Here is a 14,154-nt window from a genome sequence, read left to right as displayed (position 1 = left end):
TAGTTCCTGCTGCCCGGCGGCGCGCGGCCTGCTGGGTATTGTAGTTCCCTGCTGAGGAGTCCCCAGGCTGGGGCTGGAAAGGCGCGGAGGCAGGCGCGCGGCGGGCAGGCCTGGAGGGGGCGGGTTCACGTGGGCCTCGGGGCCTCCCGCCCTACCAGAGAAGAGGTCACGGCGTGAAGCCGCCGCTCCCGCTGCCGCCGCTACCGCCGCGAGGTCTGAGCGCTGGGCTGCAGCCATGGCCTACTGCCGGCAGGAAGGTAGGGAGAGTGAACTGCCGAGGAGACCGGCCAACGAGGCCCTGCCGGGGTCTGCTGCCTCCGCACGCTTGGGCACCCGGCGACCTCATTGCCGGTGCGGGCAACCCCAGGCTGTCCGGGGTACCCTCCTCGGGACCTTTGGAGCTGGCTGGGCGGCGGGGTTGCCACCCCGGTTTTGCAGATGAGAAAACCGAGACTGGGAGGAACGAGGCTGTTCCAAGGTCACACAGAGGCTCGAACCCGGACCTCAGAGGTGCCGGCTCGTGGGGGAGTTTATAAACTAGACCCGAGCGGGTAAGGGGAGTGCTGGGCACGTTTTTCCTCCGGCTCGCGATTGGGAATTCATTGTCACTCTTACTGTCGCTCTTACCACACACCACGTGTTACCATTTGCACGCGCCTTGTAACTGTCCTGAAAAGTCATACGGGTTAGGTGTGATAGAGTGGTAGAAGTAGCGGCAACAAGAACATTTTTTAGATATACTTTTATTGATTTCAGAGAGGAAGGGAGAGGGAGAGAAAGAGAAAGAAACATCAATGATGAGAGAGAATCATTCATTGATCCTCTGCCTCCTGCACGCCCCTACTAGGGACCGAGCCCGCAACCCAGGCATGTGCCCTTGACCGAATCAAACCCGGGACCCTTCAGTCCGCAGGCCGACACTCTATCCACTGAACCATAGGGCTAGGACAACAACATTTTTTTTTTTTTTTGAATCCCAACTATATATCAGGCACTCTTCAAGGAGCTTTATAGGGTTTATCATTGATCTCGCAGGGACCTTTGTAAGTCAGGCTCAGTTAAGACCCAGAGAGACTTGGCTAAAGCCACGTGATGGGTAAGTCGTGGAGCTGGGGTTTAAGCCCTAGCAGTCTGGTTCCAGAACTGCACCATCCAATCTGGTGCCCAGTGGATTCCAGGGAGCCCTTTTCTGGGAGGACACCCCCCACGCTCCATACACACACACACACACACACACACACACACACACACAGAGTTCAGAAGCCTCCAAGCCTGTTTCCAAACTTGTAAAATGAGAGGTTAAAAGAAGTTGGCCTTCATTCATTCAGCAGATATTCATGAAGAACCTTCTCGATCCCAAGTGATGGGGATGGTGGAGAAGCTACAGAAAGAGTTGGAATTCACCCAGAAATTGTTTGGTGAATAAATAGTCCGGCTCCCTCAGTTTAATTCAGGGAATCTGGAGCCCAGAGAAGGTGACCTACCCAAGGTCATAAATCAAGTGAGGGGAACAGTTAGTCTAAAATGTTAAGCCTTTTCCCTCCCCCCCCCGCCTTGCTTCTAGATTCCTCCTTTCCTGGGTCGTAAAGCCATGGTAATCATTGATGTTGCTAATGAGTACTATTTATGTTGACTAATGCTTAATTGTGCCATGGATAAAAGTCCTCTGCCCTTGCCACTCCGTTAAACAGTGGGTCTCTTGTTCTTAATTTTCTTTCTCTGAGTCTCTCATTTCATCATTTAACAAGTAATTTTGAGCCTTTGGGGTATGATGAAGCTGTGCAGATTAATACCCCTCCTCGCCCTTGAATATTTCTACGAATCACAGGTTATCTGGGAATGAGAGGTAGGTTCCTTCTTCCACCAAAGCATTGATCCTTATCTTTTCTGAGTTGAAAGATCTCTCTGAGTTTAGGGATGAGAATTGAAAGCACTCTTATCTAGTTTTTAATCTTATCCATACCCACTGTCCTTAAATCCCCAACTTTTTGGGTTTTTTTCTACCCACCAATTTTTTTATGCTTCTCCTGGGACTTAGAAAAATGATCACAAACTCCTTGCCCTGTAAGGGCTTAAAAGCTAAGAGAATTAGATGGGCTATATTCGCCATATTCCCAAGATCTAGCACAGGGCCTGGTCTATAAATGGGTGCTCAAGTGTTAATCGAATAAACTCATACACATACCTGCACTCTGTTCTTATTGAATCGCTTGCCTGTGCAAATGTACTTCACCTCCCAGCCTCAGGTTAAAGGCCTTAGCTTGCATTCAAGGCATCCCACAGCATGGCTCAGCCTTGCTCCCTGGCCTTGGGCTGCCCACACTTGCCTGTTCCTTTCTTTAGTTTCCCCCTTTTCTAACACTGAGCCTGCCCTCTCCTGTTCAGTCCACAAACACTTACTGAACCCCTGTGACATGCCATCTACTTCACATTAGTAATGAGCACAGGTGACAAAATCTGCCTCCATGGCCTGGTGGACACTCCTGGGTTGCATATGCTCAGAGACTCTGATGTAATGATCCAATGCATATCCATGCTCCCCTCCCGGGAAGGGTGAGACCACCCACCCAATAGTGTTGTCTGAGTGCTTAACGGTGATAACATTCTGTCTTCCTGCCCCTCTGCTGCATGTCCTAATCCAGAGTTCCGTTTCTCCACTTAACTCTTTCAACAAATATTGATTACCCACTATGTTCTGGGCACTGTTCCAGGCTTTGGGGGTACTGCAATGAATGGAAAAGACAAACCCTTGTGCCTAAGGAGCTGACATTTCACTGAGGGAGATGGGTGGTAAATAAATGTATAACACGGTAGGTGAGGAAAAGTGCTGTGGAGAAAAAGAAAGCAGGATGACGGAGATGCAGCATGGTCAGGGAAGGTAGCATCCTAGCAGGTGGTATGAAGACATGCGAGGGAGGTGCTACTGGAGGAGAGAACAGCCTGTGCAAAGGCCCCGAGGGATGTGTGTGTTCAGCATATTCAAGTGAATGCAAGAAGATGCTGGAACGTGGGAGCAAGTAGTGGAAGATGAGGTCATGTGAGGGATGCAGATCTTTCTAGACATACTGATACTTAAAGCTAGAACCAACCTCATTTAATGATGGAAGTGTGAGAGAAGACAGGCATCGAGGGCGGCTGTACAGAGTAAAACTCCAGAGTTAGGGTGTCTTGGTATCCAACTGCTCGACCAGTCCTGTTCTCAGCCCCACTCTGAAGTCCTGCTTTCAGAGAGACCCCTTGGGCCTTGGGTTTCCTCCCTTCCCAGGGTCCTCAAGTGGGGGTTAGTTTTCTTCTAGTTGACTGCCTCTCCTTGTGAGCCTTGGGTCTAGCGTCTCCATTCATTGCACCAGAGAGCACTCTCTGTCAGCTTGTCCACATCTAAAACTATTGACATCTCTCACCTCTGGTGGCCTTTTCCTGGCCATTTTATCCTTGTCATTTGAGCGGGACTTCAGATGAGAGCAGAAGCTTGTTTCACTTTCTTTGTTTACCATGGTAGGTAGGCTGAGCTGGTGAGGGGCCTGTTTTTCTGAGTCCCCCAAGGTCAGCAGGTGCCTGACTACCCCACTAGTTGGCATTCTTAGGACTGGTTCTAAGTTGGCATGCTTAGGATTGGCTCTTTCTTCCATAGTTAGGACTGTCAAGAGTAAGTAAGCATTGTCCTTGCATTCACTTTTAAACATTCCATGAAGCAAAGGCCTGGGAATATGTATATTTCTTATTATAAATCACAGTACCACATCCATCCATCCAGTATAACCTCTCTAAGAGGGATGTCCACGAAGATGCTTGCAAGGACTCGGCCTGTGGGAGGGACCTGAATATTCTCAGTGGGACTGTGCTAGGCCTGGGACTCCCACGCTGGCTGTGTATCACAGCTACCTGTGAAGCTAGGGAGCAATGTGAACATGCCAGAGTTTGATTTAATTTTCGTTGGGTGCGGCCTGGCCTCTGGACCTCATTATTGGTCTGGGTCTAGCTGAGGTCTTAGTAAACAAAACTGTCAGAGCTGAGCTGAGAAATTTGCTGTCAGCTTATTCTGCTTAGCATTCAGCATTTTTTGCAGGTTGCTTTCCAGTGTTTTGAAAACGACAGGACCACCAGGGTCGTTAGTTACTTGAATGTGCCCTGGCTGCTTGGCCCAAATCCTTTCCCAGGCCACATGGGAAAAGCAGTCTTCCCTGGGATAAAATGTGAGGTGTGGAGGCAGAGACCAGCTCTGGGCATGGAAACTTCAGGTCGGCTGAGGTCAGTCAGTCCCTGTGCATGCTGAGGGTCACCTGTTGGTACTGTTACCCCGTGCGGAAAGGATGTGAAGCACCCAGGCGCCTTCCCTCTGTCCCCTCACCTGTCCTTTTCACTGGAAGTGTCGCTCTGCTTCTTGCTGTCACCCCAAGCCTCTTTCTTAAATGTGGCAGCCCAAGCATGCCCCCACCCCCAAATAAAAGTATGGAATAGTAAGAGAAAATGCCAGCAGCTCTGAGAGCCACATTTCTGCAGGCCTGGCCTCTGCTCCCACAGTAACTAATTCAGTCCAGGCCACTGACTAAGGCTTGTCCAAGGGCACATTTGGATGATGCCTGGAGAAGTCTTAAATGCCAGGTACCTCCCATCCCTGTCGATGAGGGTCCCATTACCCCAGATCTCCTGGGTCACAGGGGGTAGTTAGGGCTATGGAATTTGTCTTTCCCTTCAGCAGCTGGGTACCTTCAGCAGCAGCTCAGTAGCTTAGAAAAAAACTTATTTATGCACTCAGCAAACATTCGTTGACTTAATTCTAAGCTTCTTGGTCAGGAATTGGGTCAGTATTTATTGTACAGAACATTTATTCCTGCCCAAAGCACACACAGCTCTCAGGATAGAGTCCAAGTGATGCTGAGTACTCAGTGTCAAGCTGTCATTATTATTCTTATGTTTGTGTGTTTGGGGGGGAGTGTAGGTGTGTGGAAAGGATCTCCATAGTGTGGCCTTTGGAGTTACAGAACTGGATTCAGATTCCAGCCCTGTGTGAGCAAATCACTTCCCACCTTAAAATGGGGCTCCTGTCCTAGCCTGTATGGCTCAGTGGATAGAGCATCAGCCTACAGACTGAAGGGTCTGGGTATGATTCTGGTCAAGGGCACATACCCAGGTTGTGGGCTCGATCCCCAGTGGGAGGATTGGGGGGGGGGGGGGGGGGGCGGAGCTTGCAGTAGGCAGCCGATCAATGATTCTCCCTCATCACTGATGTTTCTCTCTCTCCCTCTCCCTTCCTCTCTGAAATCAATAAAAATATATTGGGTGTGTTTTTTTTAATGGGGCTCCTGCTGTCTCCTGTGAGGGTAATGACAAGATGGCAGGAGCTAGCTGACATGCAAGACCCAGAGGGGCCAGCCCTCCAGGGACTGCAGGGCCAACTGATGACCATGCAGCATGTGTGGCTCTAGGACAGTGATTCCCAAAGTGGGCGCTGCAGCGATCCAGGGGGGTGGTGATGGCCACAGGTGCATTTGGGGGCATATATCTTTCTGTTTAATTGCTATTAAAATTTAAAAAAATTAATTTCCAGGGGGCGCTGAGTAATATTTTTTCTGGAAAGGGGGCGGTATGCCAAATAAGTTTGGGAACCACTGCTCTAGGACAAGGTGCTCCCCACTCACCGTGGGATAGGAGAGATACCTGCTGTGTAGTTAGCTGTTGGCCACAGGTTTTGGGAAAGTGAGGTCAAGTGCCAGCAGCTACAAGGTGTAGAGGAGGGAGTCCAGTAGGTGAGGTCCCTGCCTTGCTGGTTGATTTTGAGTCACCGCTCCGGGCTTTGCTTTTTATGCTGTGTAAAATCAGGGCAATAAAACTTTATAGGTTCACTGAAAGGTTAGTTGAAGTGAGCCATGGAATACACCCATCCTGGTTCATTCAATGCTGATTCCCTTTTCTGTGCTTCCCATGAGGAGAACCTCATATAAAATGCATTTGGCCCGGCCAATATAGCTCAGCACTTGAAAGAGGCTGCCGGTTAATTCCCGATTATGGCACATGCCTGGGTTGTGGGCTCAATCCCCTGTGGGGGGTGTGTAGGGGGCAGCCGATCAATGATGTTTCTCTCTCATCAATGTTTCTATCTCTATCCCTCTCCCTTTCTCTCTCTAAAAAGCAATAATTTTATTTATTTTTATTTATTTATTTATTTATTTATGCATTTGGCTCCTACCAGTTTGCTTTCCCGGAGGCTCAGGGCCCTCTGACAGCCAGATTCATGGGGCTAGGGGTTCTGGCCCTGACTAAGGGGTCTTCCTGATGCTGGTTTTTGGTCTTTGGAGGGCATCAGTCCTGGCTCTGCTGCCTAGCCTGTTATGTTTGGGTTCGGTGAATGTTCTAAAAAACAAGCTGCAGATTGTCACAGATGTGTATGTCAAATTAGATGCCTCAACCCAACAGTTTAATATAAGCAGCTGAGCCTCCTTCACTGTAAGTCTGGGTGTGATCGGCTGCCTCTTAGCTGGACCCTGGGGTAGGCCCTTTAAAAATAGTTTCTCAGCCTGGCAGATGTGGCTCAGTGATTGAGTATTGACCCATGAATCAGGAGGTCACGGTTCGATTCTGGGTCAGGGCACATGCCCAGGTGGCAGGTTCAGTCCTTAGTAGGGGATGTGCAGGAGCCAACCGATCAATAATGCTCTGTCATCATTGATGTTTTTCTCTCTCCCTCTCCCTTCCTCTGAAATCAATTAAAAATATTTTTTTTCAAAGCGTAGTTTCTCAGATCACTATAATCTCATGGGTCTTGAGACATGAGTGAGCCCTGTTGGTTTTCAAAGTTAGATGTTGGAGGGCTCATCTCTCAAGTGTGTGTCTTCAAAGCTGGGATGGATGCTCAGTGTGGGGTTCCCTCCCTTCGCTCCTCAAGGAGAAACTGGGTTTTGAGTTCTCTCCCTGTTGTGGGTCACTGTGGTGGGGGCGGGATTTATGGCGAGATTGTGTCCAGGCCTCTCTGCCTCTGCTGCTCACTTAGATATAGTTTTCTTCTCTTTGCCCAATGTGCTGTTGTCACAAGCCAGCCTAGGTTTTTTAGTGTGTTTTTTTATTTTAGTATATTTTTATTGAAAATTATATATATATATATATATATATATATATATATATATATATTGATTTCAGAGAGGAAGGGAGATGGAGAGAGAGATAGAAACATCAATGATGAGAGAGAATCATTGATTGGCTGCCTCCCGCATGCCCCCTACTGGGAATCAAGCCCGCAACCCGGCATGTGCCCTTTACTAGAATCAAGCCTTCAGTCCACAGGCCTACGTTCTATCTACTGAGCTAAACAGGCTAGGCCAGCCTAGGTTTGTGTTTGTGTTTGTTTTCCAGCCTTGGTTTTTTAAAAAGGAAATTGTTCCACAGGAACCTGTAGACTCAGTATGTCCATGGGGGAAGGAGAGTTCAGACTCTTTCTGTATCATCATCTTGAACCCTCTTCTTTTTCTTTGGCTTTTTTTCTGTCCCTCATGCTCCACCCCTTCACACCCCACCCCCCAGCACAGTGAGAGCAGCTTGTGTATCAGGTGGGGGGTGCCCAGCAGCAGGTACTCCCAGCATCCCTGGGCTAGTAGGCCGTCATCATTCCACAAGTATTATCTGAACACCGACTGCTCGAAGATCCCTGCAAGGTCTGGGAGGAGGGGGAGGCATGACAAGTAGGAGGGGTTCACAGGTTGATGGGAAATAACATGAACAGGCAGCACCATGGAAGGACTGCTCCTTTCTTGACCTGAAGAAAAAAGACTTGTTGCATCACCAGAATGTCAGCCAATTTGGGGACTAAAAGCAGCTGCATTTGGTAGGATTGGGCATCTCATCTCCCACGTGGAGGATGCCTGTGGTGGGCAGGGTTTGCTATCACCATCCTCACCCAAGACCTTGGTGGAGTTTTCGTTCCAGCCACAGGTACTTGGTAAAAGCGGCTGCTAAACCGTGCATCGTGCAGAGTCAGTGACTCAGCCCAGGGAGGGCAGTTCAATGGTCACCTAACTTTGGGGTTTCACGTGGGACATTTCTCAAACTTGGTGTGCTTGCCTGTTTTGGATGTAGGGCTGATTTCACTGTTCTTGAGTGAAAGGTTTCTTCCTCTGCTCTCCAATCACTAGGGAAGGATCGAATTATATTTGTGACCAAAGAAGACCATGAAACTCCAAGCAATGCGGAGCTGGTGGCTGACGATCCCAATGATCCATACGAGGAGCATGGTGAGTGACGTGGGGCCTCCCAGGGACCCATGGACATGTACTGAGGGAAAAGTTCATTGTTCAAAAATGGTCTCCCATTGTGCCCTAGCCAAGGCAGGTGTGCATCTCAGCCATGGGCCATCTCTCAGGACAGTGGGTTCATCGCCCTCAGAATTGTAAGGGGCTGTTTTGGGCCCTTGTTCTGATGCACTTCCCTGGCCATTAGGCTAGAGTTTCTCCTTACTGAAGTCTTCTGCCTCTTTTTCTTAGTTTTTGTGTTGGCTTAAGCTGCTGGTTGGATGCTTCCCAGTGACTATGTTTCGGGAGAGGGTGTCAGTGGATTTTAGCAGTTCCAGGTAGGTTAAGGTGACAGGAATCCCCCCTGTTCAAACAAGTTACCACGCTGAATTCTGCCACATCTGCAGACTATTAGCAAGCAGGTACCTAATAGCCACACCCTTGTTCTGTGAGGTATTTTCTCCTTGTAAGTTCCCCAACAAGCACCTTGCCGGAAAAGCTCACTTGAGATAGAGGGACAGTGTCCTAGCAGCAGGATTCAGCTAACCAGTTACACACAACTCAGTTAATGGTCACTTGGGCATCACTCCAAAGACTTTGGACTGTTGGACTCACTAGGACTTACCCAGCCTGTGTAAGGCAGCTGTGTATGTGCAGTATTCATACATAGTCCAGGTTTCATAAACAGTACTCACTCCACCAATCTAAAGCCTTTTCTGACATCCCTGGTGATAACAAACAAGCCTTTAGTGTTGATTGGTGATGCATTTGATTGAAAGAGCTGGTAGGAGCTGCCTGGAGAGTATGGGCTCCTGGTTGGAATTTTTCAAATGCTAAGAATAAAGTGTATGTTCTTAGGTAGGACACTGTTTACTACCCTGGCTGCCCCTAGGGATTAGAGGAAAGCTCAGTAGGCATCATCTAGCATCTTAAGGGGACAGTGGGAAGTGCAAACATTATACAAAGTATTAGATTTCTGAGAATCACAGCTATAGGAGTAATCTTAAATCACACTCTAATAAAAAAAGTAAATCACACACAAATTCTAGTCCCTTGCTTGTCTTTAGATCCGTATTAGTTAAGCACATTTCTTTAATTGAGTCTGTGTGGGGCCTGCAGGACAAATCCGGTTTGGTTTTGTCTGCCTCATAGTCTTTTTATAAAAACTGAATGTGTCTGTCTTTAGATTGTGCATTCCCCCTACTTCCTGCCATTCTTTATCACTACGCTTGTTTTTTTCTCCTACCTGCTTGGGCCCTATAGGTATTTGCCTTTGCAAGCCCTTCTTGTGAATAATTGTGTGAGGAGGTATATAAAACAGAGAACTCTGGGACCCAGGATCTGAGCTCTCCGTTGCAAAATTGCTCGTCTTAAAACATGCTGCATATGCACTTAATTTAACATGCTGAAGCTACCACTGATGTGTTTTTACATTGTTTCCCTGAAGTGCAAATTGGCTTCATAGTGTCCTCTGTGAAGCACTACTGCGTTCTAGCTCACCTTCCTCTGATAAACAGTGGTACAAGGACTCCTGCAGACCTAATTATTACTTCTTTTTTTAAGGAATAGTGATAGTCCTTTTTTAAATTAACTAGAGAGAAAGAGAGGAAAGGAGAGAGCAAGAAAGAAACATCAATTTATTGTTCCACTTATCTATGCATTCCTTGGTTGCGTGTATGTGCCCTGACCAGGGATCAAACCCACAACCATGGCATATCGGGACAACACTCTAACCAACTGAGCTACCCAGCCAAGGCCTGAACTATTACTTTTTAAAAAGATATATTTTTATTGATTTCAGAGGGGGAGAGAGATAGAAACAGCAAGGATGAGAGAAAATCATCAATCAGTTGCCTCCTGCACACCCACACAGGATCGAGCCTGCAACCCGGGCACGTGCCCTGACCGGGAATTGAACCCTGACCTTCTGGTTTATAGGTTGATGCTCAACCACTGGGCCACACCAGCAGGGCTGAACTGTTACTTTTAATGTTAGCATTATGATATATTTCTTTTTGCAAACTGTTTGTGCAGGTGTGTTAGCATTGTTGAGCATCCAGGGGGCAGCATTTGTATATGCTTCCAGCGCTGACAAGGCTGCGAAATTGGGAGCAGTGGTGAGATGTGGAGCAAAGAGCATGGGCTCTGGGAATCCTAAGGGCCCTCGCTGTAGTCCTGACTTAGACCCCACTGAACCCCAGAAACCTCATGTGTAAACTAGAATTAGAAACACCCACTGCAGCAGGTTGACAGAAGGATTATGCGATTTACCACATATAACTTAATGCACAAAAATGTGCATCGCAGCTGTCGCTGGTGCCAGTGGTGAACTGCCTGCCAGTCTCATTACCATCCCTACTGTTAGCCTGTTTACTAGTGAGGAGCCGCAACAGCAGATTTGTTGATCACTGAAGTTCCTAAGGTAGAATTAAGAGACAGGGTTCAGCCTGGGCCTAGGACTTCGGACACTAGCTCAGAGCGCCAGACCTGGGTATTTCCCTGGAGTGAAAAATCATGTGTGATTTCACTGGGCACTTAAGAGTCTTTTTGTTTTGTTTTTTCTTGTTTTAATATATCTTTATTGATTTCAGAGAAGGGGAGACACATAGATATATCAATAATGAAAGTGAATCATCCATCAGCTGCCTCCTGCACACCTCCTACTGGGGAGTGAGTCCACAACCCGGGCATGTGCCCTGACCGGGAATGGAGCTCTGACCTCCTGGTTCATAGGTCGACACTCAACCACTGAGCCACACCAGCTGAGCAAGTCTTTCTTAAAGAGTGCTTACAGTCTCTGTAGTCAACTTATGTAAGAAAATTCTGTATGAATCATATTTCTGTCCATGTCTGTCACAAAGCTGAAGTTAAGCCATCATCTTGAAAGCATTTTGGAAAACTGGGAAATACTATTTAGATGTGGACAAAGTTCAAAGATAAGAAAAAATGTAAAGTTAAAAAGTTAAGGGAAATGAAAATCCGTCTGAAACTTCAAACTCTCCCCAACACATATACAGTGCAACAATTTGGTTAATGTAGTTAGTCTCCCTCTAAGTTTCTCATTTTTGTAAGAATGGAACCACACCACTTTGGTATGCCACTAGCCTTTTTCTTGTAAAACATGTCTTGGACATCTTCCCAGTCGGCACAGAAGGATCAAACTTCTGGTTTTTACCAGTCCTCACACTGTGTGTGACTTCTGAGAGCAGCCACAGAGCCAGAGGGCTTGAGGAGCAGCACCCAGGGCGGGGAGCAGAGATGGCAAGGAGGAGGTCAGTGCCTCAGCTTGTTAAAGTGTTTGGGCTTTCCAACGGTTCTCATTAACCATCCAAGTGATGGCTTCTCCTTTGGACTAAATGGATTCCAGCAGGTAGCTCTTCGAGCACAGCCACAGTATGGGGTGTGGCTTAGAATATAGTTAGTGTTGCACGTGGAGAAAGTAGCCGATGGTGGCTTTTCTCCAGCTGAGCCAGGATTGCTGGATGTGCTCCAGGCATTTGAACCCATATAAGAGGTAGGTCCACAGGCAAGTGCCTGCCAGGCAACCGTTCATGCTGTTCACCTCTTAAGTGGCCTGGGAGGACAGGACTTGGTTTGGCTTGTTCTGAAACCTTCAAGAGCATCTCTCACATTTTCCTTACCCACCTTCCTGTTCCAGGATTGATCCTGCCCAATGGAGACATTAACTGGAACTGCCCGTGCCTGGGGGGAATGGCTAGTGGCCCCTGTGGGGAACAATTCAAGTCAGCCTTTTCCTGCTTCCACTATAGCACGGAGGATCTCAAGGGATCAGACTGTGTAGACCAGTTCCGGGCCATGCAGGAATGCATGCAGAAGTACCCAGACCTCTATCCCCAAGATGAGGAGGAGGAGGAGGAGGAAGAGAAGAAGCCAGCAGAACGTTTAGAAAAGGCAGCTCCCGCTGAGGCCACCGCAACCAAAGAAGAGAAGGGGTCAAGCTAATGAAGGCCATGCTGCAGCACTGGCTCCAGGCCTTCCACTCAGAGTGATATGAAACTTTTGCAAATGCCTTTCGGTCACTCTCCAAGAAAGTCTTTCCCTCTATTGTTCTGTGCACTGTAATGTACAAAATAACTTATTTTGATGATCAGGGGGTTTGGCCCCTTGACATATACACTGAAAAACATGGGGTTATATGTTTGTATCTCACGTAACTCCTCTACCAGTGACTGTGGCTACTGTTTTCGAATTCTCCTCTGAGATTACCTCTAAGTTTGCCACTTTGAAATAATGTGCTGAATACTCTCAGCAACTAAAAATCATTATCTAGGAGTGTCTTGTGAGTGAGCTGATTTATTCTGATTCGTTATCTCCCTTTTAGTAGATTTTATACCCATTTGGGAAATGAAATAGAAACAAAAACATCTTCCTTTAAAAATGCTGGAATGGGGCCATTCCTAATACAAGAGGCCAGATAATCAGATACTTATTTCTCAAAAACCATCTTGACCTTGAGTATATGAGGTACTAGGCTTCATTTCTGATACATTTTGGTTTCCATTTTTATATTGAGCCCCAGGTTTTCTTTCTAGAGAGTGGAGCTTTGGACCCTCCGACTCACAGACACTTTCTAAAAAGAAGAAGCTGGTTTTGCTATTCTTGTTATTCCAGAAGCCCTGGTTGGGGCCTGTGTTCACACTGGCTCTGGCTCAGCCTGTTCAGATGCAATATTGTTGAGAGGTGGGGACCTACTTGTTACCAAAGTAGCGACCAAGAAGGAAACACGAATTAAAAGGAGAGCACGGTTTTACCAGATTTTGAATGTGTCCTTTCTTTTTACTGATTAAAAATGTTTTTGATGTAGGGAAATATAAATTATGAAAAGTTCAATTGAAACTGCTCTTTGACCCAATTTTCTATGTTGAGTTCATATCAAGCAGCTTTTGTCTCTGAACAGATGCCTTCCTAATCCATGAGGTGAGGCAGGCTCTTCCCATTTGAAGATAAGGAACTAAAGCCCTCGTAGGCTCAGTAACCTGCCCAAGGTGTAACTGCCAGGCAGTTTACAGGCTGTGATGCAGTAATGCCTCATTTGTCCCAGGTGTATTGGTTCTCTATTGCTGTGTTAAAAAATTACCTTAAAACATAGCAGCTTGAAACAAACATTTCTTATCTCAGTTTCCATTGGTCGGGATGATGGGTTTGGCTTCGCTGGCTCCTCTGGCTCAGCCTCTCATCCTAAGATCAAGGTGTTGGCCAGGGTTGCAGTCATCTCAGGGCTTGACAGGCTTTCAAAACGACTCTGCTGGTTTGGGGCAGGAATTCAGTTCCTTGTGGCTTGTTGGATTGAGGCCTCAGTTCCTCACTGGCTATTGGTCAGAGTCCTCCCTCAGTTCCTTGGCCCGTGGCCTCCTTAAGTCAGCTCAGCATGGCAGGTGGCTTCCATCAGAGAGCAAGATGGAAGCCAGAGCCTTTCGTAAATTAATCTTGAATGACATTCCCTCGCTTTACCATAGCCTGTTAGAAGCGAATTACAGCCCACACTCAAGAGAAGGGACACAGGGCATGAGAACCAGGAGGCTGCCTACACACCAGAAAACAAGGTAACAGCACATTAAAGCTGGAAGCACAGTTAGAGGTGAGGAATTGTGGGTCTGAGGTGTTAGGGAGGTAGAGAACTGTGCTGTCTATAGTCGGAACTTGTTAAAAATCAAGAACATGGAGCTATGACAGCCCTGTGAAGGGCCCTTGTGACTTAACCTCATAAAGGGCCTTGCACATATGTTGATCACCACCCAGATGTTACTGATTTGGGGACATGTCATGGATCCCATTCATTCGATGCATTCAGGAAACCTCCAGTTCCAAGTCCTAGGGACACGGGAAAATGAGTCACATGGTGCCTGCCTTCCTGCATGAAGTCAGCATTTACCAGAAAGAAGGAATGGATGGGTAGTGTGTGATGGCACTGGAT

At 47.4% G+C, this 14,154-nt stretch overlaps 1 protein-coding gene across 1 annotated transcript; it reads left to right on the top strand.

Moving 5' to 3' along the window:
* Nucleotides 1-66: 66 nt before the first annotated feature.
* On the top strand, nt 67-12,990 carry CHCHD4 (coiled-coil-helix-coiled-coil-helix domain containing 4). Its single transcript, XM_070391392.1, has 3 exons — nt 67-257; nt 8,124-8,222; nt 11,878-12,990. The coding sequence occupies exons 1-3, from the start codon at nt 236-238 to the stop codon at nt 12,180-12,182; spliced, it is 426 nt and encodes a 141-aa protein (XP_070247493.1). The 5' UTR covers nt 67-235; the 3' UTR covers nt 12,183-12,990.
* The last annotated feature ends 1,164 nt before the right edge of the window (nt 12,991-14,154 follow it).

Source organism: Myotis yumanensis, unplaced genomic scaffold, assembly GCF_028538775.1.
Source record: "Myotis yumanensis isolate MYYU_CA2020_CCGP unplaced genomic scaffold, mMyoYum1.0.hap1 SCAF_14, whole genome shotgun sequence".
Taxonomy (NCBI): domain Eukaryota; kingdom Metazoa; phylum Chordata; class Mammalia; order Chiroptera; family Vespertilionidae; genus Myotis; species Myotis yumanensis.
Note: the sequence above shows the minus strand (reverse complement) of the source record. Positions and strands in the feature narration are given on the sequence as shown.

What these genes read in the sequence shown, in the direction of transcription:
- CHCHD4 (XM_070391392.1), top strand. Translation starts at nt 236, where the DNA reads ATGGCCTACTGCCGGCAGGAAG. An exon ending in GGCCTACTGCCGGCAGGAAG is followed by an intron (nt 258 to 8,123) that starts GTAGGGAGAGTG and finishes TCCAATCACTAG; the next exon opens with GGAAGGATCGAATTATATTT. An exon ending in TGATCCATACGAGGAGCATG is followed by an intron (nt 8,223 to 11,877) that starts GTGAGTGACGTG and finishes TTCCTGTTCCAG; the next exon opens with GATTGATCCTGCCCAATGGA.